The 26,247-nt window shown below is 38.9% G+C and overlaps 1 protein-coding gene across 1 annotated transcript in view; it reads right to left on the bottom strand.

Annotated features, from left to right (window-relative positions):
* Positions 1–26,247, bottom strand: part of FRAS1 (Fraser extracellular matrix complex subunit 1) — a 467,548-nt gene that overhangs the window by 23,669 nt on the left and 417,632 nt on the right. Inside the window, exons 59-67 of the mRNA XM_021669641.2 lie at positions 24,787–24,992; positions 16,931–17,087; positions 14,297–14,497; positions 12,533–12,720; positions 11,094–11,369; positions 8,630–8,862; positions 6,577–6,737; positions 4,139–4,353; positions 743–893 (exon numbers count right to left, since the gene is read on the bottom strand). Coding sequence (XP_021525316.2) covers positions 743–893; positions 4,139–4,353; positions 6,577–6,737; positions 8,630–8,862; positions 11,094–11,369; positions 12,533–12,720; positions 14,297–14,497; positions 16,931–17,087; positions 24,787–24,992 — 1,788 coding nt within the window. The remainder of the gene's footprint in view (positions 1–742; positions 894–4,138; positions 4,354–6,576; positions 6,738–8,629; positions 8,863–11,093; positions 11,370–12,532; positions 12,721–14,296; positions 14,498–16,930; positions 17,088–24,786; positions 24,993–26,247) is intronic.

Below are 26,247 nucleotides of genomic sequence, written 5' to 3'. Positions count from 1 at the left end.
ACCAAGAACCATTGGAATGAATGGAGGATAAAATTGGGGAGTTTTAAGGGGCATCTATGTGGAAGCAGTAGGAGGAGGTGGGTGGAGAAACTGAGAGGGGTGAGGTGTGGGCTCCCAGTTGAAGGGCTGCCTCCCATTTAGTCCTTGGGGGATCTTCTCAAAGAGGACAGTAATGGGGATGAGCCTGAGGAAAAGGTCATTTTAAACACTCAGCATCACAGCCCTTGCCTTCAGAAGGTTAAAATCTCTTCTTTGGAGGATGCAATTAAAGAGCAGACTCTATGCCAATTGAATAAAGTGGGCCACTTGACATAAATATTTCAAGTGCTCTTGACATATTTTTCCATTTACATGCATCTTATTTGAAGATCCTTTTGCTTTGTAAAAAACATGAACCACACCATTTTTAACTAGGAGAAAATGAAGATTATTTGGGTTATACTCCAAAAGAACACACACCCCTCTGAATCTCTAATGGGCAGTAGAGGACTCATTCATCACTTGCCATCCTCTATCCTGGGATCTTAGCTAATTGGGCTGAGACCTTCCAGCATCAGGACAGAAGGACGTCATTTTTTTCAGGAACCACAGATCTGCACTTTTCAGACTTGAGATGACCACACTTTGTCTATGGGATAACAGGATGAGGAATGCAGCTACTGTTAAAAGTCACTACTCTTCTTTTAATCTTGCTTGAGTGAAGGCCTAACTAAAGGGATAGTTAAGGTGTCAATGGGCATACCTGTTCTCCAGAGAACAGTGTCATAGAAGAAAGAAAACTCCATCTCGGTGTGGTGCTCCAAGGAGGCCCAGCCCCTGGGGGCGGTCACGTAGATGTAGGACACATACAGAGGTACATGCACTGTCAAGAAGGACTGGGCAGAGTCTCTCACCTGCCAGGGAAGCAGTATGCACACAGAGTTATCTCTTCCCTGGGATGAAAGGGCATATTATCACCACATCTTTGTTCCATTTTCAATCACACATGTAGTCACACACTTATTCAATAATTATTAATCAAGTGCCCATGATTGCACTAACTTTAAAAAAAAATAAAGGAAGTAATGGAATAGAAAGTGGTCAGGATGCATCTTTAGACAGGGTCATGTGCAAAGGCTTCTCTAAGGAGATGACACTTGAACAAAAATACTTTTGAAGTGGGAGAGTGAGCTCTGTTCAGTTGCTCTAAGACTTGGCTGACATTTTAGAATATCACAATTATTTTCAAGGGATCAACCTGGTGGATGTGGGATCTAGCATTCAGTACAAACTCCCTGTGTTGACCATTTGCCAGTGTCCCACAGGAGAGCCCAAGTCAACCATCATCAGGAAGATGGCCACATCCGGGCGCCTGGGAGGAACCTGTGTGAGACTCAGGATGTTTAGTTAGTGCTCTCGTCTCCTGCCCCAGGAACAAAGGGCCCAAGCTTTGAAATCATATTTAGGGAGCTCACCAATGGACAGCTCAGAGCTGCATGTACTTCAACAATTTCCTGTCCCATGCCATGCTTTGGAAAGAATTTTGAAAAGGCAGCATATCATACTTCCAAGAGAACATTTCTTCGAAGGAGGTTTACGTTTCTGCTTTTAATTTGGCCCAATCATTTTTATTTTACTATATAATGAACAGAACTGGATGAAAAGATAACAAAATGCTAGCAAAGCTTTTGTGGTGAAGCTAACTGTATATATATGTGTGAATGGGGAGTTGGTTTACACATTTTTAAATATTTTCACACTTTCTTTCATACATATATATATATTTATGACAAAAAACAGTTTAAAACAATTTTATTATTGGCTAATTACTAGAATATACTACAGAACTTATATTTTTCTTTTGTTTGAAAATATAGTATAAAGTGTTCCTATGGGCAATTAAGAAAAAGAACCAAATGCTTTAATATTATTCTAAAATTAAAACAAAATATTCAAAGTTATCAAGGATTTAAAATTTGATTCCAACTTTCTCAAAAGACTCTACTAATTCCACAGTCATTTAAAAATTCTATTTTGACATGCCTTACTTTGTTTTGTTTTGTTTTTCAAGAGATGGGGTCTCACTCTGTAGCACAGGCTGGAGTGCAGTGGCTCTATCATAGTTCACTGCAGCTTCAACCTCCTGGGCTCAAGTGATCCTCCAGCCTCAGCCTCCTAAAGTGCTGAGATTACAGGTGTGAGTCACTGTTTCCAGCTCTTTTTTTTCTTTTTAAGAAAATTTCCAGATTTTATTTGGACCTGGTACTGTGTTCCGTCCCTTAATACACAGGTTTTGCTAAATACACCTGCCCCAATCACACTATCAGAACTTCAATAAACTCTTTAGCTCATTGGGAAAATTAATTTTCCCTCATTTGTTTTTGTTTATCCTCCTTTAGCCCTCATGATATTACTTACTAATCTTTTAAAAGAAAGAAAGCCCAACAAATATTTACTGCATGCCTATTCTATGCCAGACACATTATGTGAGGCACCTTCTCATGTTGAGATTATTAGTACAATTTCAGATGAGGTTCAGAGACGTTATGTTTTGTCCAAGTCTGCTGATTTGATAGTGAACAGTACCAATTAGGCCTTAGTTCTAAGTTCTATATTCCTTCTACCATATATCAGTGATTTCAATTATTTTCGAAGAAACAGACAACAAAATACTTCTGCATATTTTTTTTTTGTTGGTTTGAAAAGTAGGATATATATAAGAAATCCTTGTCTTTGAGGTTTTTAAGCATATTCTGAAAAAATATTCAAAAATGTAATTAAAGCAAAATCATAAAGAAAAGAGAATACTAATTTTTGAGAGGCCAGGAAAGAAACAAATCACTTAGTTTTGCATTTTCCAAAGTAAAAGGTTATGCAACTGCAGAAACAGAACACCTACAAATGCCTTAAAATTCTATTCAGTAGATGGCAGTAGTGTATATAAAATGAGAGGAAACCAGGATGCGAGGCACCACAAAGAAAACGACAAATTTTAATCCGACACTTTCTCTAAATGATTACTCTAAATCCCTCTACAAGTTCTCTCCTTCAGTGAGGTTAAACCTAATTTGAAATGAAGAACAAACACCTAACTAGTTTTTAGCTAATTGAGATAACTGCTCAAAATTGGATAGAACCTGTTTTAGAATTAATTTTTCCATGAGAACGGATTAGCCTAGCCTCACTGGCCCTTTGATATAACTGCCCTTCTCTGACTCCAGCTTCTTGCTATAAATTTTTCTGTTGTCACTAATTGATACGGTTTGGCTCTATGTCCCCACCCAAATTTCATCTTGAATTGTAATCATGTCAAGGGAGGAACCAGGTGCAAAGTGATTGGATCATTAGGGGGGTTTCCCTCATGCTGTTCTTGAGATAGTGAGTGAGTTCTCACGCGATCTGATGGTTTCATAGGGCAGTTTTCCCTGCTCTTGCTTGCTTTCTCTCACCTGCCACCAGGTAAGACGTGTCTGCTTCCCCTTCCACTATGATTGTAAGTTTCCTGAGGCCTCTCCAGCCATGTGGAACTGTGACTCAATTAAACCACTTTTCTTTATAGATTACCTACTCTCTGGTATGTCTTTATAACAGTGTGAGAATAGACTAATACACTAATGTTTAATGGCAATATATATTTTAGAAAGTGTGTATTTTCGTGGGGACTGGAATTTTGGAATAGGTGTGAAATCAAAATGTTTTAAGCAATTACCTCTCCACAATGCATAGGACAACAGTGCTCTTCCTGTCTTCTGAAAGATAGATTGTACCACCTGCCATTCTGACTCATTTTGCCAGGTGGGGAAGAGAATACATCAATGTAGTAATAATCCTAGCACCAAATGTAATTTTTTTTGGCTTTCCAAAATATATGCATTATAAATATAAAAACATATATACCCAGAGAAGTAAATATTGGATTTTTATATAAGTGAGTATGCCAGACATAAGTTTTTTCCACATTAACTTGATTTAGAGGACTTTGGACCCTTCCCTAGCTTCAGTGCTGCCAAGATCTTGCTTGAGGGACTTATTAAGAAGGCTCTCTTAGTTGGTTGGCCCAGTTCTGGAGGCAAAGTGCTAACTGAAGTGCTTCAAGAACAAATAAGGTTGGCCAAGGCACTCATGTGCAGAGTCCTCAGACAAACCCTGGGGCACCCACCTGGAAGTCGGCAGTTACAGACCCTCCACAGACATCAATAAGCTCAGTCATGTCGTAATAAGCATCAAAGGTCCACACGCAGCTCTTCAGGTTCAGGTGTTTGTAGAGTTGGATGGTCTTCGGCTCTCTCACACTGGGGTCAAACTGGAAGGGGCGGTCATAACCAGGCCCCAGAGCGGTGCTGTCATAGACCACATCATCCAGGAACCCTGCTTCTGCCAGAGAGGAAAGAACAAGGAACTGTAACTTGGTTCACAGAGGCCAAGGAGCAGGGTAGGGTGAAGAGCTTACCCTTTTACACTAAGAGCACTTTCAGTCACCCGAGACTCTACTAACAAAGCAACCCAGGGCTCCCAATGCACTGGGAAAATGTGAGGGAGCTTGGAAAGTGCTTGCTAACTGCTGTTGCCAGGTGTTGAATGGGGGACTCTACCTCTAAGAGACCACAGGAATCAGGGAAGAAAAGGTGAGCAAATGATTCCATGAATGAAGGTGATAGAACTTGGAAAGGAAAACACTCTGAAGGTTTGCCTGTTATACCCGGCAAGTCTGGTCCTGTGCTTCACATACGTCCCCACCAGTCCTGAAGAAATGGGTTTATTGTATGGCTCATTCGTTGGTGAATTATTATTTTAAGACTGATTTTTAAAATATCTTTTTTGAGACCCCATCTCAGAAAAAAAAAAAAAAGCCAGCACATTTACATCTGACTACTTCTTCTCATTCATACAGTTTCCGAACTCTTGGGGGAAAAAGTCTTAATTTTTTGTTAATGAGTAAATAGCTCGCTAATGATGCCTGACTAACTCTCACCTGCAACAGGCAAAAATTACAATTATTGAATCAAATGCTGCCAAGTATATGAATGACTCTAAATTAAGGGAGACTATTATGTAGTAGGGAGCTGAATACGATACAAATTTAGAATATTAGGGTTAAACATAGGCTAGAGTGCAATGGTGCAATCTCGGCTCATTGCACCCTCCGCCTCCTGGGTTCAAGTGATTCTCCTGACTCAGCTTCCAGAGTAGCTGAGATTACAGGCGCACGTGGCCAAGCCCGGCTAATTTTTTTGTATTTTTAGTAGAGATGGGTTTCACTGTGTTCCCCAGGCTGGTCTCGCACTCCTGAGCTCAGGCAATCCACCTGCCTCGACCTCCCAAAGTGCTAGGATTACAGGCGTGAGCCACTGCGCCCAGCTGGGTTAAAATTTTTTTAGTACTAAAAGCGACTATAGTATTTTAAAAGTGATGATACATTTCTTAGAATGCTTGACACCCAGCACCAAGCCCTCTGCCCCATGATGACTAGTTACTCAATTAACATGTCTTGAATTTAATTGCTTTTAAGTAAAAGGAGGTGCAAAGTTTAGTATTTAAACATAGTATGTCTCTTCCACTAGCAGTAGATGTGGACCAATTAAACTTTCATACGTAGCTCAATGATTTACAAATAATTTGTACTCAGCTAATTTCTACTGTATAAAGACCATCACGACCAAAAGCGATGCTTAATGAATATGAAAGAGAATATGAATGCATTTTTGTCTTCAAAAACACTGTTAAATGATTCGTCATTTGTGAAAGGAGAAAATATGCATTTAATGCGCACTTGCTAAGGTGAATGGAAATGGACAGAATTGTTTGTAAAGTCAAATGTCTGCTGTGGTGAACACGGAGATGCGCTGCCTCAGCTGTCAGCTCCTTCAGCTCTGCGCCAGCTGCAGACTGGCTCAGCCCAAGGTCATGCCCTTGTGGGGCAGCCTGCCTCTAGTGATTGAGCTAGGTAGGCTGTAAAGGTATGGCTGCGTCAGCTGGAAGTAGGACAAGCCTCTCCGGAGCTCCCCGCCATGGCCAAGATGGCTTTTTCAGCCTGCATGGCAGTTTGACTTCTCCCTCTGTCCAATCCTGTTTTCCTTCTTCTCTTTTATAGGTATCGATCCCTAACAAACATCTTGTAACCCCAAACTCCATCTCAGCTCCTCCTTCTGGAGAACCCATCCTGTAACACCTTCACTTTAGCTTTCTGTGACAGGTTTTTGGGGCACCAATCTAAACATGCTTATTCTAAGGGAATGGAGACACTAAAATATGTCATAGTCGGTGCTTTAAAAATGTCAATGCACTTAATCCTTATCTTGATTGGGAACAATTGTTATTCCCATGTTATAGATAACAGTGGCTCAGAAAGGTCAAACTATATTTGTCCAGTGGAATAAGGATTTGAACCCATCAGTGGTTCCAAAGTCCTTGTTTTCTCCTGTCTACTTCATTGTCTGAGCTAACTGCATTTGCATGTGTGCTAGGAAGGGAAATCACTAATATGTGGATTCTGAGAACCGGAAGACATGAAAAGCAGTACTCCTCACTCTGCCATATCCTGAAAGTCGCTGAACTCAGCTAGCATGGAAAGACCAGTCCTGAACTTGTCAATCTCACCTGAGATGCCTCTCAGGTCATAGGTGGTAACTAAATTGGAGCAGACATGCTGGTGTCTGTAGATGGACTCAGACAGTAGAAAATGCAAGTTGTGCAATGGCATGGTAGAGATAAGGGGCAGCATTCCATCCTGGTGTGGGATCTGCACCGAAATGTGGATTCTAGGGGAAAAAAGGGCAGAAATAAATGTTTAGCTGATTGCTATAAATAGTCAATAAGGTATTTCTTTCTCATCACCTAATCTGTCTTGATCAATGAGTTGCCATTTTTTTCTTCCTGAAGCTTTCCAGGTAGGTTTTCTATCTGAATGGGGGGGTACAGATATACACATAGTATCATTGCTTCCCTTTAAGAGACCCTCCAGACACAGGACTGATAGCAATCTAGAATTATAGATTTTTTTCTATTCAGGAAAAGATAACATCACAACCACAAATTACTTCAAAGCTTTCCTTTGCTTTCAGTGGAAACTTTTTTTCAGGAGCAAAAGCTGAGTGACTATGGAGGGGCTGCTCCCTTGTTCTGTCACAGTGAATGTCTATGGAAGTCAGGTAAGGTTGACACTCACATTTCTTTAAGTATTTGAGTCAAAAAGATATCTTTGAGCTTTTAAACTCTAAAGCCAATTTCTCCACCCAGCCAAATCTGAGAAATTACAATATATAGCTACTCATACTGTCTCTCCTGACTGAAAACCACCTTCCCTCTCCCATCTCCCTATAAGTCCCATCAGCACCATGTGTCCGGCCCCACCAGCCTCAATCTGCAGTGTGCTATTCCTTGATCTACATCCTCAGCTCTTAGGCAGCCTTTGGACCAGGAAATCTGTAACTTATTTATATTGGCTGCTATTTCTCAAATGTTTTCAGACTGTTTATCTTGCCTCCCCACTATGAGGAAAAGGAGCATTTTCTTCACTTCTTTTGTTTCTCCAGAGCACATAGTATACAATTCTAAATAAAAAATTAGCTTAGTAAATATTGGTTAAGACTGCAACACAATAGAACTGTACTTACGGGTTGCAGTTTTTTCCTTTGTTCCAGTTTAAATTTTGACCATGTTTATTGAAAGTGTGTTTTAAGTTTATACAGCTTGTCTCTCTGAGCAAAGAGCTACATTTTTAAGAGGAATCAGACCCTTAGATGTGAAGAGGAGGGCCTTTTCTAGGAAGGTGTCACTAAGATACATTTTATTCTGTTAGGAAAGAAAGAAGGGTGTGCATATTCATTCAAACCTGTTTTTTTCCATGCAAAAGAACTCATTTTTTCTGAGTTTATAAGCGACTGAGTTGTTCATAAAGGCACACATTTAAATACTGTAGTGTTTAATAAATATGCATAGTATACACAAATTCTTTTTTCTATGCAAAATGAAAATATCCATTTCCCATCAAAATCATGGTGGCACAGAAAAGATTAAGTCCAATGCTTCCTAATTTCTACAGTGTTATTCATTTGTTCAGCAGATATTTAGGAGTGCTTCTTAGATGCTAAGAACACTATACTGGGCAGAGGATACTCAAACTACATGCTCACGGTCTCTGTCCTTCAGGTCTTACCATCTACTGAAGGGCAGAGAGAGTGAATACTAATAATCTTTAAAAGAAGCATATACAGGTGCCAGAGAATCCAGGAGGGGAAGCCTCCAAATTAAATCAGGGGAGATGATGGCAATGTCCCTAGAAGAGATGCCATGAGCTAGGTACTATAGGGCAGTAGGGTTTAACTCCAGCCAGTGGAAGGGGCTGGGGAGAATTGGAGTAACAGCATGGCAGAGGTATGCAACCCATAAGAGTCTGTAGCCCTTGGGAAGTTACTCGTAATTCCCTGTGGTTGGACTGGCAGGTGAAAATGACAAGGAGAAGGAAAGGCTAGGAAGATAGGCAGGGGGCCCTAGCTTGAGGGACCTTGACAGATTTAAACTTTTACTGGCACAGTCATCATCACATTTTTATTTTGCAGAAGTATCACTTATTGACCATCCTGGGAAACACACGAAGGAGACCTGAGATTCACCTCAACCCCCTCATGGTGGAAGGCGCCACTTGCCTGACCTGTTTGGATGCTCCTTGTGTTTGACATCCAGGTATTTCAAGGTTGCGATGAAGGACTGAGCCTGGAAGCCTCTGGATGTCCCAGCCACCACTGGTGTGTGGCAGATAGCACTGTCTGTTCCAATGGTAATAATGTTGCTCCTTAAGGGGGTCCCCACATGGCCCACCTTGTCCACAGCCTTGGCCACACAACGCACATGGAATCTCCGGCTGAAGTAAATGCTGTCCAGGACCTACCAGGACGAATAAATCATCTCCAATGTGAGTATTAAATAGCTTCTTACATGATCTGGTTCAAGGTAATCTGTAAAGGTCATCCATCCATCTATTGATTGTTCCATCTATTCATTCATTCATCACTTAAGTATTGACTTTTAACTATGAACCAGACACTTGAGACAGATCAGTGAGTACTTATAGCCTAAGTGGGTAAGATAGTCAATGAGCAAGTAGACAGATGTGGAGCACAAGCCCATGGATGACTGATTACCATTAATAGTATTGTTCTTTTTATATACTAGGTTTAGCACAAGGACAACTCAACTGTTATTCAGGCTTCTAGCAAGACTGGTTGGCCTCCAAGTCACTGTTGTTGAGAGCATGATGTCAGGGGACAGAGAAAAGATACTTCCTTCCTGGGAATTCTCATGTCTCTTTATCCTACTGTTATCCTCCCTCCATCCCATCTCCCTACCCAGTGAACACACACTGCAAGGGTTATGATAACATGTAGGCTTGAAGCTGAGAACTTGGCCTCTGACATCTTCCAGCCTTTGAAGGTCTTTCCACAGATTCCTCCAAGTCCCCAAACATACAGAAGCCCTAAGAGTGCTTAACTCCATCTATGCAGAGGCAGTGTGTGTCACCAGGACCCTTTAGGTTATGTGTGCGTTTACATAGGAAAGTATATAACAAGAAAAATTAATAAGTAGTTCTGTGTATCACAGACCTCCCACAAAGCAATTACACAAACTTATACATTTTACCCATGAAAACAATTTTCACTGAAGTCCATTAAAAATTAAAGAAGATGTTTTCATTAAAATTAGCCATCAATGTTTTACTTATTTATATATACATGAACTTTGTACAGAAGGGATTTGAGGCATCCTACAAGAATGCATATAATAGAATGATATTAAATAAATAATTGAAGAAATAAAGATAAAGCAAAGGAAACAAGGGTAAAGGGTAGTAGTCACAAGTCCACTGCAAGAATCTGAAGCATAAAGTCATAAATTTATCTGTTAAAAATGTACAGTTGGCTCAAACCAGACCAAACTCCCTTTATGGTTTTGTTGAAGAGAGAAATAGATACTTAAGAAACAACAAGCTGGTAAGTCTTGTCATGTTGATTTTTTAATAACAGAGAAGATGATTTAAATTTGAGCTGGTTACGTTGCAAAAGATTTGCTCTTCAGGCCTTTCTGAATAAGCTGTGCCAAAGAGAGTGGGTATGAATGACCCTGTGTTATCCAAAGCCTCCCATCTATATCTAATGGCTTTCCTCTGCTATTATCCCAACCCAGTGAAGCTCTTATTACAGTGGGGATAAACTGTAGAATGAGCAGGAAAATCTAGAGAAATCTGGTCTGAAAGAAATGTCTGATGTCTAAAATCATTCAGTGATACAATTTTAGGCAAGAATTGTTGAATGCTTACTACATGCCAGGTACTATACTAAGCCTGAATCTCAACTGTTTTCAGCTTACTTTTGGAAGAGAACCAGCTTCCTCAGTGTGAAGTGTAGAATCACTGTGGTGGACTGTTTGTTAAGTTTGGGAAAACATCATTGTTCATTGTTCTCTGATAGTGTCAGTGTTGTTGGTCTCTAAGCTTTTTGAAGACAGCAACTGCTGCATGAATGTCTTTTCATGGCCTCCCATAGAGCTTTGTAAAGGGCTGATCACTCACCAAACATTCTATTCTTTTGTTTAATAACTGGTCCCTTCTATGTGCCATCGATGTGCTGGCCATTTTGGGCCACATTTCTACCACATTATAGGAATGTGGTAGAAATTTTGGTTCATGTCCAGAAGGAGTTTATGTGCTAATATGATGATTGAAGATATGTTAATAGTAATCAATAGTGCCTACCTGGAATTTTTCACTGACTTTGTCATTTATAGGTCACATTTTTCAATTACCTTGCCAAGTAGCTAAGCAGAAGAAGTATTACTTTGCAGATCAGGAGACTGAGACTCAGAGAGGTTATGTAACCATGTAACATTACTTAAACAGGCAGAATCAGGATTTTCAAACAGGTCTTCTAACTAGCTTAGTTTTCTATTACAGCATATAACCTTTTCTTAGGTATAAGAGTAAAAAGACTAGGTGCACCTCCTTATTTGTTTTATTGCAAATGCCATGCATGGACCATAAGGAATTTGATAATGTGAGTAACAAAGAACAACACCAGTCCTCTCCCAGGGAGGGAAAACCAGGCCGAGACCTCCAGACTTACCATGTGATTGACACTGGTGAATGGTGTGTTGTCAGTGATGGTTTCAAAGGGAGACCGGGCCCCATTGCCATCAGTGGGGGCAGCCACTTCCCAGCTGAACTGCACAGATGTCTGGTTGATGCCAGCCTCGCTGCAGCGCTCCTTCATGACAGCATATCTGGGGAAATGAGGGTCACAGGGGGTGACGCAGACCAGCGGGTAGCCTGGGGAGGGGGATTTCTTGACTCCTTCCTTGGTAACTTCTTCCACATGGTCATAGTCAGCAAGTGTGACTACCTGAGAAACAGCAACAAAGCTTCAGTTCAGGTTGGGTATCGGCACAATCAGAGAAGTAAGCCCCCTTCTTTAGAGATCTACAAGATCTCTTAGTGTCTAGGGATTATTTAAAATATAAGAAGAGAAGGTTTTTTTTAATTCTTTTCCAGGCATCCTTAAAAAATACTGCAAATCTTTAGTGGTGGAGAAGATCCTGCTACTGGATGGGCTAGAATTTTATTATCCTTTTAATGTTATTCCTAAATCAGAGCCCCATCACTCAGGTAAAAAAAAAAACTTTCATTTTCCTGCACATTGGAACCAAAGCTGTATCATGAATGGCAGTTGCTAGTTTAAAGTTGCATTAAATAGTTGATGACATACAGTAGAACATTTGGAAAAATAAGAGTAAATAGAGGTAGTATATATTTCTTCCATGGTCAAATAAGAGACACATTTTGAAATAATCATTCTTTTCTAATATATTATATGAGACTAGTTAGCAGAAGTTAGACGGCTGCTTCTGTCTGCTTCACAATTATGGGTTAAACTTTCCTTTGCATCCTCTAGGCATTTTCCTCTTAATTGTAAGGATAGTGCATTCATTCTAATCAAGTTGGGAAATGTGGTACTACCTTCCCACAGGTACTTAGTTCTCTAAGTGTGATGAGTATGTGGGATAATAGATATGAGGTAGTATTACCTTCTTACTCTTCTAGGTCCCATCAAAGAAACGAGAAGATCAATTGTATTGTATTTTCCATCTTTATCAGACTAAGATACCAATAGGATTTGGTCTCACTTTTAGATCAGAACAGGGTTTCTTACCCTTGACACTGTTGACATTTGTGCCAAATAATTCCTTTTGTTGTTGGGGGCTGCCCTGTTCATTGTAGGATGTTTAGGAGTATCCCTGGCTTCTATCACTAGTACTAGGAGTATCCCTGGCTTCTATCACTAGTACTAGGAGATACTAGTAGCACCAGGTGTGATGACTGTGACAACCAAAAATGTCTCCAGACATTGCTTAAATGTCCTCTGGAAGCGGGAGAATGGAAGGCAAGATGGCTCCTGGTTGGGAACCACTGTGTCGGAAGAAGAAAGAAGTAGAGTACTTCTCTCAAGTGCTCATCTACTAGTCACTGAGATGTAAAAGCAGCAATCCTTTGGGTCAAGCAACTCACAATGGGTGGTGCTGGCAATATGAGGCTCCCTGCTGCCTCCTGGTCTAGAATCGTCACCGTGGCAGTAGTTACATCCCCAAGAACTGCTTCCACTGGGTCATCTGGGCCAAGGACTAGTGAGAAAGATTCATGCCATTCCCGGTCTTCATTGGACAGGATCTCAACTTTAAAAAAGATATGATCCACACCTTCGCCAAGGGCAGAAAAAAAAGAAAGCAAAGGCTTCATGAGGAAACATACCCAAGAGTGCTGCTTGGCACTGCTGAGACATCATGTTAAAATATGTTCTTTCTTTTTAGCAGTGTTCTATAAATGCAGTGACTGCTAATCACCGTAGCTCTATCTCAATTGAGGAATCTTTTTTACAGACCAAATTCCACCTGTGGTAGAGGCTCAGTATTGCAGATTTACTGTTCAACACCATATGAGGATTAATGGCCCCTGCCTGACACTGGCTGGCAGTAATAAAAATCTATGGTCCAAAATACACTTCACCCTGGTTATGAGTTTTTTTGCTTAATTTTTCTTTCCCCCTTACACTTATGCATGAGCTCCTGTTTGGCTGTGAGGGCTTGCACAGACAGATACCCTTCAAAGCTGTCTCCTGAGAAGCAGTGGCTCAGGGTTATTTACCAAGCTAGCCTCCACAAAGATGGCAATATGGAGGGTGAGTAGTCTGGAAAGGGTGAGGGTTCCAGCCTTACAGACCCACTCCTTTTTTTGTAAGGTGATTTTCTGAAGGTGCAAATACCTCAGTGAAGTTAAAGCCCCTTTCCTCCTATCCTACAGACACCTGGGCTAAGTTGCTTCTAGACATATCCTTTCCCCAGATCTTTATGCAGAAAAGTAAAAAGCTAAGGACAGGTCCGTGTGTAGATATGGAAGAAGGGCATCTAGCTTGCCAGCAAACATCAATCAGACACAGGTGGGATGGAGCCAGAAGCCCTTTAAAGCTCTGGTGAGGGGAGAGAAAATAGAGACCCTCTCCCCTGAACCCCCATCATCTTTGAGGGCATCATTTTCTCCCTCCACTTGCCAAGATTGCTCTGAGAAATCCTCCTAGCATTGCTGCCCTCCTCTGGCTACATCACAGATGGTGTCAGGATCTATACCAGTTAGGTTTCAGAAAGTTCTATGAAAAAACCTAGCATACAGTTCAACCCTTTTCCTGTCTCATTTCCCCATCAGATTAATACTTAAATTTCCTTTGGAAGGGGGAGAGTGGAAGATCACAGACCTTTAAGCTGTGATCTATGACCTGAACTCCATCTTTCTCTTTTCCCAAACTAATCTCCATATCTGCTCTGGAATAAATTTTATTTTGGGAAGTCCAAAACAGGGTATCCTGCTTCCTAGCAAATGTTAAACCACTTGAACACAGGGATTGTGCCTTTCAAATGTAGTAATCCCTGAATGACCCATCACAGTACTTTACAGCAGTATTTGATGGTGCCAATTATGTGTGTATTTTTTTTAGCCAAGTTATCCTATCATTCAACCAAATCTTAGGCTAACAAAAAATCCTTTTAAATCAACCAAAATGCCCAGCACGTTCTAAGTTAAAAGACCTATTTCTTTTTCTCCCACATCATTTTTATGAATTAGAAATTTTACCTGCAATCTCAAATGTGTGCTTAGAAATGCTTTATGCTATTGGAACTACTGTTTTCTTTTTTCATTTATCTGTTTCTTCCTTTCTTCAAATACAAGGTTTTTGCCCCTCTATTAAGTAAAACCCACAGATAGAGGTTGGCATTCAATTACCAGGACTGAACTTCAAGACTCGGCTCTTTGGGTAATAATCCACACCAGACTGAGCAGAGCCATCCCGAGTGCTACAGCGAACCTTGGAGGTCCTGTTCTGATCCCCTCTGCGGATCACCTTGATGTTCAGAATTGCAATGGCATCTGGCCCTGCGGGTTCCCGGACTTGGTATGCAGCTTCTTCAAACTCAATGGTGGGAACTAAGGAAACATGGTTAGGAAAACATGAGCCAGTTAGAATAGCACAAAGGATTCAGACTCCCAGGAAAACACCTTACAAGGACAAGAAGAAACTGTTCACATTAGTTAACAATATGAAGCAAAATGGCTTTCATTCATAAAACTCAATCAGTATTTACTGCTAAACAATGCTTTGGAAAAAGATTTATTTGTGATTCTGCAGGAGTTATGTCTCAGATGTTCCTTATTAAAACAATATAATGGGTGAATTATTTGTAGAGACTTTGAAATTCATGATGTCCAAGTTTCCATCTCAGCTCTACAGCTCACAGAATGTTTTAAAATAAATTTGAACAGTTTATCAAGGGACTGAGACATAGTAGGCCCTAGATAAATATCTATTGCATAAGTCAACTTTTCATTTATGAGATACAAATTTCTAAGGTTTATAATTTATCTCATTTATATCATACTTAAATTTACCAAGTCCATCCCTCACCTCTGGTCCGTTGGGTCCCCTCTTCTTAGTGTTCTCATCTCCCCACCCTCAGCTTTTTCTAATTTCTCACAAGCTGTACAGGTAAGTGTGGATGCTTTCAGTGACTGGCTACAAGGATAATTCAGGAACACAAGATTTCCTAATGGAATCCTGTTGCTAGGAAATGATTAATGATATATTCAACCTGGGCAACATAGTGAGACCTCATCTCTACAAATAATTAAAAAATTAGCCAGGCATGGTGGCCACAGCTTCTCAGGAGGTTGAGGTGGGAGAATCACTTGAGCCCTGGTGGTTGAGGCTACAGTGACCCATAACTGTACCACTGTACTGCAGCCTGGGCAACAGAGAAAGACTCCATCTCAAACAAATAAGTAAATAAAATGATATATTAATTTTTACCAAAAAATTCAAATCATGCCTTCTTTTCTATTATATCTCATGGGGAAGGGTTGGGTGATAGGAGAGGGAGATAAAAAGATGGAAAAATGGAAAGTAATGATAACATTTATACCATTTTGAGTATATCATAGAATATGGCAAAAATCTACTTTCTATGTTTATTCCCCTTTCAGAAAGTCAAATCTTCCTCACTGTAGAAGATATGCCTCATTTGAGGTTTTATATTTTTTAATAAGAATGCTCTTTGAAACCTAGGAGGGTCACTGTAGCACAGCATAAATCTTACTTCCCTGAGCCTCAGTGATGGGTTTTCTGTGTACTTGGGAGAGGTTCACTTTGAGATCTGAACTTGAGTCTCCTGGGGTCAAGGACTAATTCAACTTCAAGGCTGCCATTTCTTGTTTTACTCAAAGTCCAAGTTAGTTACTGAATTTTCACTAGAAATCCTGAGTCACTGAGACTCTTAGGTACTTAAGAATGTAGATTCTAGAATCAGACAGAATGAAGTTCACATCCAGGATTGTGCTTACAGCTGTGTAACTAAGAGTGAAAATTATGTAGTTTTGCTGAGGTTCAGTTTCTTTATTCATCATATAGAAATAATAGCACCAACCTCAAGGAATTCCTGCCAGTATTAAATAAGATAATATATTTAGCATAGTTCTTGGTATACAGTAAATATTCAATAAAAACAGCTATTACTACTTGTAATATTATCCATTCACTCATTAAAATATCTATTTTAGTGAAACAATTGTGTCTCAGTTTGAGACAGGTTTTGTTTTCCCTGGTGCCTGGATCATCCTTGGCTAACACCTGACTATAGAGCTTAAGTTTTTTTAGGTTAGTAGGCCAAATCAATTAGAGAGAAGAAAACTGAGAAATTAGACTGTTCTACAAAGGTGGCAGTGTTTTAAATCAGTTCATTGGATTCCACTGATTCCAACTGTATTTCCATCCTGCTCCTGCACTGCAGTGACTTAAATGGTTTTTATTCTCTGTCTTAGCTTTTCTGTCCCAGCTTTTAGCCATAATCATTCCATATCTCTTAGCAATATGGTAGGGAATAACAATATTTAAAATATCTATGTTGGGAGGCCGAGGCGGGTGGATCACGAGGTCAAGAGATCGAGACCATCCTGGTCAACATAGTGAAACCCCGTCTCTACTAATACAAAAAATTAGCTGGGCACGGTGGCGCGTGCCTGTAATCCCAGCTACTCAGGAGGCTGAGGCAGGAGAATTGCCTGAACCCAGGAGGCGGAGGTTGCGGTGAGCCGAGATCGCGCCATTGCACTCCAGCCTGGGTATCAAGAGCGAAACTCCGTCTCAAAAAAAAAAAAAAAAAAAAAAAAAAAAAAAAAAAAAATATCTATGAATTTTTTGGACCTCTGTAGATGGTGATCATTTGCTACCAACATTTTACATAAATATTCAGAGAATGTTATCAGTAGGCATTCTTAAAGCACTTTCATTTTTCAAAACACTAATGATTAAACATCAGTTTATGTCCCCTTAACCTAAGAGTAACTAAAGATAATTTCTTCTGTTACCATCTTCGTCATTGGATATGGTGATGGTGGCCATGTTATTCTTTCCAATTCTAGCTCCACTCCAGTGGTTTCCAAGAGGGAGGCTGAGGTAGACCCTGAACTGTTCCTCTGGTTCAAACATGGAGTCATCGTGGATATAGACCGTACAGTTCTTCGCCTAGAGCCAATGGCACAAGACAGATTAAAATTTGCAGCAAAGTATCAGTGACTTGCTTGGCTTTCCTAGAAAATGATTTTTCTTCTTTATTGCATCAAAGAGTCAACATGAATTTAAAAGGATCCACTTTCATTAGTAAAATAAAATGTTCAAATTTAACAGTTCATGCCTGAGTGGGACTTACTTATATGTGGAAACTTGTATTAGAACATGCCAAACCATTTTTAATTACTAGTGATGAATTATGAAAAACAAGATCGACAAAACAACCCACTAAAAAGCATATGTAGAATATCCGTGTACTTTCCCACATTTTTTCTGGGCTGCTTAATACATTTTCCTGTATTAAAATAGGTAGATTTCTGATGATGGGGGTTTAGCATACTGATTAAACTTCCTGGAGAGCTGAGTAATACTTCTTTTCCTTTGTAAAAATGTATAGTCTAATAAGGAAAGCAGAAAGGCTTTGTGTTAAGTTAAAGATACCTTTAAATGCTAAAGAATTCTCAAATCTGCTGCCAAATGATATCTCATCTGAAAACTGCTGAGTACGGAAAGTCTGAGACCGCAATTCAAATCCCCGTTTGGTGGAAAGAAACCAAGTGTTTCTCAACAGAACATTCTCTACCGATTATTGTATTTTTGAGAAATGTAAAATATGGTCACAACATTTCAGATAACACAGCAGCCTCAATAGTAGAGTCATGTGATGCAAAGGAGGATATTTTTAGTCAGATCATTTTAAATTCACTATTCTAACACATTGCAAAGGATATATGAGTAGAGAAAAGTTTCACTCACACTTAGTCTCACTAAATGGTGAGAGAATATCCCTGTGAACATTTATAAGTGACTTGCTAACCTGATTTTAAATCCCTGAAGAAGGTTGTGGTTTTTTTCTCTACCACATATTTCATATAAGAATTCCTTATAGGAAGCATGAATTTAGCAGTGACTCTTTAGATCTTAAAAAAAAATAGTGAACAAGTTTCAAAGCATATGCTTATCAAGCAAAAAATAATACTAATAAAGGTTCTAAAATGTGCTTAAGAATAATGATAGATTGTCATGTGGGTAACACAGACTACTAGACTGTATTTCCTTAATAATTTTATTAAATTAAAAACTACTTCTTGGATAAGTAGAGAATTCTCTTTTGAACTTAAAACAAATACAGACATGTAGACTCAAAGCTGAAGATGGTATCTGTAGTATTTATATGTGTCTTAAAACACATTTCAACCTGTCACCAGTAAAATTCCCATAAAATATATAACTAAGTTACAGGCCTTTATGAATCATAAATGTATAAATGTCATAAGTGCCCCAAAGAAGGAAGCTATCACTTTTATTTTGGTAGTAAAGATGAACAGAGAAAGAATCTAGGGTAATCTGTGATGGGTAATGTCTTTTTATGCCAAACTTCAAAAGGACTAATCATAAGGCAAAAACTAGATACATTTGATTATTTCAAAATTGAAGACTTCTGTTCAACTAAGAACACTATTAGTCAAAGGTAATAAGTAAGTGACAGAAAAGAAAAGGTGTTATTAATACCTAAAATATCTAAAATTGGCAAGGAATTAATATTTGCATTATATTCAAAAGTACTGCAAGTCAGTGAGTAAAAGATAATACAATAAAATAAGAAACAAAGGATAAAAATAAGGTTATATGCTTATTAAAAACCCAATAAGCTAACAAGCATATAATTAGAGAAATACAAATTAAAATGAGATATAACTTTATACATATTAAATTAGCAAAAATTTAAAACATGAGTAATGCTATGTTTTGGAGAGAATACAGGGTTATAGCAACTCATGGACTTCTAGCGACATTCTGGAAAGTATTCCAACACAAGCTTTTCAACTTAACTATATGCATGTCCTATAGTTTATCATTTTTCTTCCTAACAATATATCCAAGAAAATTCTCATTCAAGTCCGTAAGTGGATATGTATGAGGATGTGCATTGGAGCATTATTTGTGGTGACAGGGTGTCAGGAAGCTAGTGGGTGTGATCACTGAGGTTCCTCATTGTCTCTTATTGAGAATGCATGGGTAAAATATAGGAGATGCATACTGATAGAGTTTAAATATTTGTCCCCTTCATATCTCCTGTTGAAATTTGATCCTCAATTGTTGGAAGTGGGACCTGGTGGGAGATGTTTGGGTCATGGGGGACAGTTCTCTCATGAATGGCTTGGTGCCATTCTCACAGGATTGAGTGAATTCTCACTCTTAATTCCCATGAGATACAGTAGTTAATAAGAGTCTGATTCCTCCCTACCCTCTCTCTTTCCTCCTCTCTCACCATGTAATGATGCCTGCTTCCCTTCCTCTTCTGCCATGAGTGGTAGCTTCCTGGGGCCCTCACCAGAAGCAGATGCTGGCACCATGTTTCTTGTATAGCCTAAAGAACTATGAACCAAATAACCCCTTTTCTTTATGAACTACTCAGCCTCAGGTTTCCCTTTATAACAATGCAAATGGACTAACACTTATACCATAAAATATTATGCAACAGTTAGAAGCAACAGATCTCATGTACACCCAAACAACATAGACAGATCTCAAAACATCGCTGAATAAAAACAGTAAAAGATGAGAAGAGAACACTACAACATTTTTAGAAATTAAAACTATATACATAAAACAACAAGCACTGCTTAAGAAGAAATGCAAGTTAAGAGATACATATTAAACACAAGAGATTGATCAGCAGGGAAAAGAATGTGGCTGGAGAGTGGGGGTAAAATAAAATGAATAAAAAGATAAAAATAAGAGAAGGGCCTTAGTATTGATCAATGAGGATGTGTGCCTTAAACCAAGGGATACAATTGACTCAGTCATCTGAAACTAAGAGTTTAAAATGGAGAAAATGTGATTCTGATTCAATACACACTTTTGACATACACTGAGGTTGCAGGCTTTGATTCTGGTGCAACCATGTTTAGTGGTTTCTTTATTTTATTATTATTACATTTTAAATTCTGGGATACATGTGCAGAATGTGCAGGTTTGTTTCATAGGTACACATGTGCCATGGTGGTTTGCTGCACTCATCAACCCATCATGTACATAAATATTTCTCATAATGCTCTCCCTTCCCTAGTCTCCCACCACCCAATAGGCCCTGGTGTGTGATATTACCCTGGTGTGTGTTCATATGTTCTCATTGTTTAACTCTCACTTAAAAATGAGAATATGTGGTGTTTGGTTTTCTGTTCTTGTGTTAGTTTGCTGAGGATGATGGTTTCCAGCTTCATCCACGTCCCTCCAAAGGACATGAACTCATCCTTTTTTATGGCTGCATAGTATTCCATGGTGTATATGTGCCACATTTTCTTTATCCAGTCTATCATTGATGGGCATTTGGGTTGGTTCCAAGTCTTTGCTATTGTAAACAGTGCTGCAATAAGCATATGTGTGCATGTGTCTTTATGGCAGAATGATTCATAATCCTTTGTGTATATATCCAGTAATGGGATTGCTAGGCCAAATGTATTTCTGGTTCTAGATCCTTGAGGAATCACCACACTGCCTTCCACAATGGTTGAACTAATTTACACTCCCACCAACAGTGTAAAAGTGTTCCTATTATTCCACATCCTCTCCAGCATCTGTTGTTACCTGACTTTTTAATAATCACCATTCTAACTAGCATGAGATGGTATCTCATTGTGGTTTTGGTTTACATCTCTCTAATAACCAGTGACAATGAGCTTTTTTTCAAATGTTTGTTGGCTGCATAAATGTCTTCTTTTGAGAATTGTCTGTTCATATCCTTCACCAACTTTTTGATGGGTTTTTTTTTCTTGTAAATTTAAGTTCCTTGTAGATTCTGGATATTAGCCCTTTGTCAGATGGATAGATTACAAAAAACCTCTTCTATTCTGTAGGTTGCCTGTTCAGTCTTGATAGTTTCTTTTGCTATGCAGAACCTCTTTAGTTTAATTAGATACCATTTGTCAATTTTGGTTTTTGTTGCCATTGCTTTTGGTATTTTAGTCATAAAGTCTTTGACCATGCCTATGTCCTAAATGGTATTGCGTAGATTTTCTTTTAGGGTTTTTATGGTGTCAGGTCTTATGTTTAAGTCTTTAACCCATCTTGAGTTAATTTTTATATAAGGTGTAAGGAAGGGGTCCAGTTTCAGTTTTCTGCATATGGCTAGCCAGTTTTTCCAATACAATTTATTAAATAGGGAATCCTTTCCCCATTGCTTGTTTTTCTCAGGTTTATCAAAGAGCAGATGGTTGTAGATGTGTGGCATTATTTCTGAGGCCTCTGTTCTGTTCCATTGGCCTATATATCTGTTTTGTACCAGTACCATGCTGTTTTGGTTACTGTAGCCTTGTAGCATAGTTTGAAATCAGGTAGTGTGATGCCTCCAGCTTTGTTCTTTTTGGTTAGGATTGTCTTGGCTATATGGGTTCTTTTTTTTTATTCTATATGAAATTTAAAGCCATTTGTTCTAATTCTGTGAAGAAAGCCAATGGTAGCTTGATGGGTATAGCATCAAATCTATAAATTACTTTGGGCAGTATGGCCATTTTCACAATACTGATTCTTCCTATCCATGAGCATGGAATGTTTTTCAGTTTGTTTGTGTCCCCTCTTACTTCCTTGAGCAGTGGTTTGTAGTTCTCCTTGAAGAAGTCCTTCACATTCCTTGTAAGCTGTATTCCTAGGTATTTTATTCTCTCTATAACAATTGTGAATGAGAGTTCACTCATGATTTGGCTCTCTATTATTGGTGTATAGGAATGCTTGTGATTTTTGCACATTGATTTTGTATCCTGAAACTCTGCTGAAGTCGCTTATCAGCTCAAGGAGATTTTGGGCTGAGATGATGGGGTTTTCTAACTATACGATCATGTCATCTGCAAATAGAGACAATTTGACTTCCTCTCTTTCTATTTGAATGGACTTTATTTCTTCCTCTTGCCTGGTTGCCCTGGCCAGTACTTCCAATACTGTGTTGAATAGGAGTGGTGAGAGAAGGCATCTTTGTCTTGTGCCCATTTTCAGAGGGCATGCTTTCAGCTTTTGCCATTCAGTATGATATTGGCTGTGAGTTTGCATAAATAGCTTTTATTATTTTGAGATACATTCCATGAATACCTAGTTTATTGAGAGTTTTTAGATGAAGGGGTGTTACATTTTATCGAAGGCCTTTTCTGCATCTATTGAGATAATCATGTGGTTAATGTCATTGGTTCTGTTTATGTAATGGATTGCATTTATTTATTTGCATATGTTGAACCAGCCCTGCATACCAGGGATGAAGCTGACTTGATCATGGTGGATAAGGTTTTTCATGTGCTATTAGATTTGGTTTGTCAGTATTTTATTGAGGATTTTCTCATTGATGTTCATCAGGGATATTGGCCTGAAATGTTCTTTTTTTATTGTATCTCTGCCAAGTTTAGGTATCAGGATGATGCTGGCCTCATAAAATGAGTTAGGGAGGATTCCCTCTTTTTCTACTATTTGGAATAGTCTCAGAAGGAATGAGACCAGCTCCTCTTTGTACCTCTGGTCTTGGGCTTTCTTTGGTTGGTTGGCTATTAATTACTGCCTCAATTTCAGAACTTGTTATTGGTCTATTCAAGGATTCCACATCTTCCTGGTTTTGTCTTGGGAGGGTGTATGTATCCAGGAATTTATCCATTTCTTCTAGATTTCCTAGTTTATTTGTGTAGAGGTGTTTATAGTATTCTCTGATGGTAGTTTGTATTTCTGTGGGATCAGTGGTGATATCCCTTTTATGGTTTTTTATTGTGGCTATTTGATTCTTCTCTCTTTTCCTCTTTATTGGTCTGGGTAACAGTCTATCTATTTTGCTAAACTTTTCAAAAAAACAGCTCCTGGTTTCATTGATTTTTTGAAGAATTTTTCTTGTCTCTATGTCCTCCAGTTCTGCTCTGATCTTAGTTATTTCTTGCCTTCTGCTAGCTTTTGAATTTGTTTGCTCTCGCATCTCTAGTTCTTTTAATTGTGATGTTATGACTTCGATTTTAGATCTCTCCTGCTTTTTCCTGTGGGCATTTAGTGCTGCAAATTTCCCTCTAAACACTGCCTTGGCTGTGTCCCAGAGATTTTGGTATGTTGTTTCTTTGTTCTCATTGATTTCAAATAACTTCTTTATTTCTGCCTTAATTTTGTCATTTACCCAGTAGTCATTCAGGAGCAGGTTGCTTGGTTTCCATGTAGTTGTGTGGTTTCGATTGAGTTTCTTAATCCTGAGTTCTAATTTATTTGATTGAGTTTCTTAATTCTGAGTTCTAATTTGATTGTACTGTGGTCTGAGAGACTGTTATGATTTTCATTTCTTTGCATTTGCTGAGGAGTGTTTTACTTCCAATTATGTGGTCAATTTTAGAATAAGTATGATATGGCACTGAGAAGAATGTATATTGTGTTGATTTGGGATAGAGAGTTCTGTAGATGTCTATTAGGTCCACTTGGTCCAGAATTGAGTTCAAGTCCTAAATATCCTTGTTAATTTTCTGTCTTACTGATCTGTCTAATATTAACAGTGAGGTGTTAAAGTCTCCCACTATTATTGTATGGGAGTCTAAGTCTTTTTGTAGGTCTCTAAGAACTTGCTTTATGAAACAGGGTGGTCCTGTATGGGTGCATATATATTTAGGATAGTTAGCTCTTCTTGTTGCATTGATCCTATTATGTAATGCCCTTCTTTGTGTTTTTTGATCTTTGTTAAAGTCTGTTTTATCAGAGACTAGGATTGCAACCCCTGCTTTTTTTGCTTTCTATTTGCTTTAGTGGTGAGTTTCTAGGTGCATATGAATGAGAGTTCACGTACATTGTCAAGAGAATACTCTGCTGACTTGAATTTTCTCAACATGTCCTATACTGGGATGTACGTTTCCCTGGGACAGGGGTCCAGGTATTAGAGGGTTGTCTCCTGCTCTCAAAGTAACATTAGTGGAGTATATTCATCTCTAACATAATTTCAGATTAAGAGGTGATATTACGAGCAGAACTCATTTGATTCTGCTAAGTTCCAAATACGTCACACATTAGCTAAAATTCCCAGATCAACCAATGATATGTGTATTTGATTGTAAGTGGGAGACAAAGAAGGAATAGATGACATCATTAAAAATATTATCAATTATGGATGACCCTTGAATGACACAGGTTTGAGCTGCATGGGTGCACTTAGACATGGATTTATTTTTTCCATCTCTCTACTCCTGAGACAGTAAGATCCTCTTCTCCCTCCTTCTCTTCAGCTTAGTCAATATGAAGACAATGAGGATGAAGACCTTTATGATGATCCACTATTCCACTTAATGAGCAGTAAATATATTTTCTCTTCCTAATGTTCTCTTCTTAATAACATTTTTTCCTTAGCTTATTTTTTTGTAAGAATACAGTATATAATACATATAACACATAAAATATGTAATAATCAACCATTTATGTTATTGGTAAGGCTTTCAGTCAATAGTAGGTTATTAGTAGTCAAGTTTTGTGCAAGTCAAAAGTTATACACAAATTTTCAACTGTGTGGGGAGTTGGCACCCCTAACTCCTGAATTGTTCAAGGGTCAATTGTAGTATGAAAATTCTGAGAATTTTTGGAATGTATATAAATGACTTCATTACAGATAAATAAGGACAAGAAGAGAATCCCATCTTTCAGTCACCACAAATCCACTTACTTTGTCCCCTTTGAGAAATGTAATCCGTGAAGAGTCTGAATTTCGTCTCTCCTCAAAGTCCTCCATGACCTGAGCGGAATGGCTCTGAGTATAGCACCTCACTGATGACTCATAGCTGAGGTCTCCACTCCTAGTGATAGGGACATGCAGGACACCCTCCTTCTCCTTCACTACCAGCAAATCCTTGGCAAACTGCATGCTGGGCACTGGGTGGGCAGACAGAAAGACACAGGCACCATTAGTGGAAGACAGGGAGGGAGTGGCCATGGTCCTTGTCAGTCTTCAGCAGCTACTTGGCGGGAGAACTCCACCAAAGCCCAACGTAGGCTGACAAATCACAAGTGGTAAGTGGGTTCCAAAGCATGGCTGTTGCTCTCAGAACAAGGGAACTGCTTCTACTATAAGTGTGAGTCCAGTGAAATAGAACAGATGAATTTTTTACCTGCCTTTGTACAACTTCAAAATGCAGTCACCATCTCAAATATGAGCAGGTAATTCAAGTTAATAAATGGGATAATTGTAAGAAAAATTTTGATGGTATAAGAAAAATTTTGATCATGCCTTGGGTACTCAAAAGACTTCACTGTCCTCCTAGGGCTACAGTAAGGAAAACATCAGTGCAAGTCTGGTGCTAAATGGCCACTCACATTGGTCTTGGAGCCAAAGAGAAAATAGGGAAGAGTAGGGACATGGGTTAAAAGGAGAGAGCAGGCCCTGTTTAAAAAGCTTCAGTCTTTTGTTGCCAGAGCTTACTTTCTTTTTTCTTTTCTCTTTCTTTCTTTCTTTTTTTTTTTTTAGATGGAGTTTTGCTCTTGTTGTCCAGGCTGGAGTGCAGTGGCATGATCTCGGCTCATCACAACCTCCATCTCCTGTGTTCAAGTAATTCTCCTGCCTCCGCCTCTCGAGTAGCTAGGATTATAGGCATGCACCACCACTCCCAGGCTAATTTTTATTTTTAGTAGAGACAGGGTTTCTCCATGTTGGTCTCCAACTCTTTACCTCAGGTGATCCACCTGCCTCAGCTTCCCAAAGTGCTAGGATTACAGGTGTAAGCCACTGCACCCTGCCCAGATCTTATTTTCAAATGAAGCCAGAGACATGACTTTTTATGACATAGTTCCTAAATTTAAAAATAGCAAATAAATAAAATAGTGAAAAGAAATTTTGTGTAAGCCAAAACTATTACTATATAGTGACTACTGCTATAGAGGACTCTTCTTTTATAACTCGAATCATCCTTTGACTTAAGGATGAGACCATAGTCAAACAGACCTGGATTTCCATCCCAATCCCTTCTACTCACCAGCTGTGTGACACAGGGCATGTTACTTAGACTTTACAAATTTTGGGATATTTTTCATATATAAATTGGAAATATTAATAGCTAATATATAATTGGTAGAATTGAATTTAATAAGAGAATAAATGCATGGTACTCAATATAGTATCTGGTTTATAGCA

The sequence above is a fragment of the Aotus nancymaae genome, unplaced genomic scaffold (genome assembly GCF_030222135.1).
Source record: "Aotus nancymaae isolate 86718 unplaced genomic scaffold, 86718_ANA_hifiasm-v0.15.2.pri h1tg000006l, whole genome shotgun sequence".
NCBI classification, from domain to species: domain Eukaryota; kingdom Metazoa; phylum Chordata; class Mammalia; order Primates; family Aotidae; genus Aotus; species Aotus nancymaae.
The sequence above is the reverse complement of the archived record's forward strand: the minus strand, read 5'-3'. Positions and strand labels throughout refer to the sequence as shown.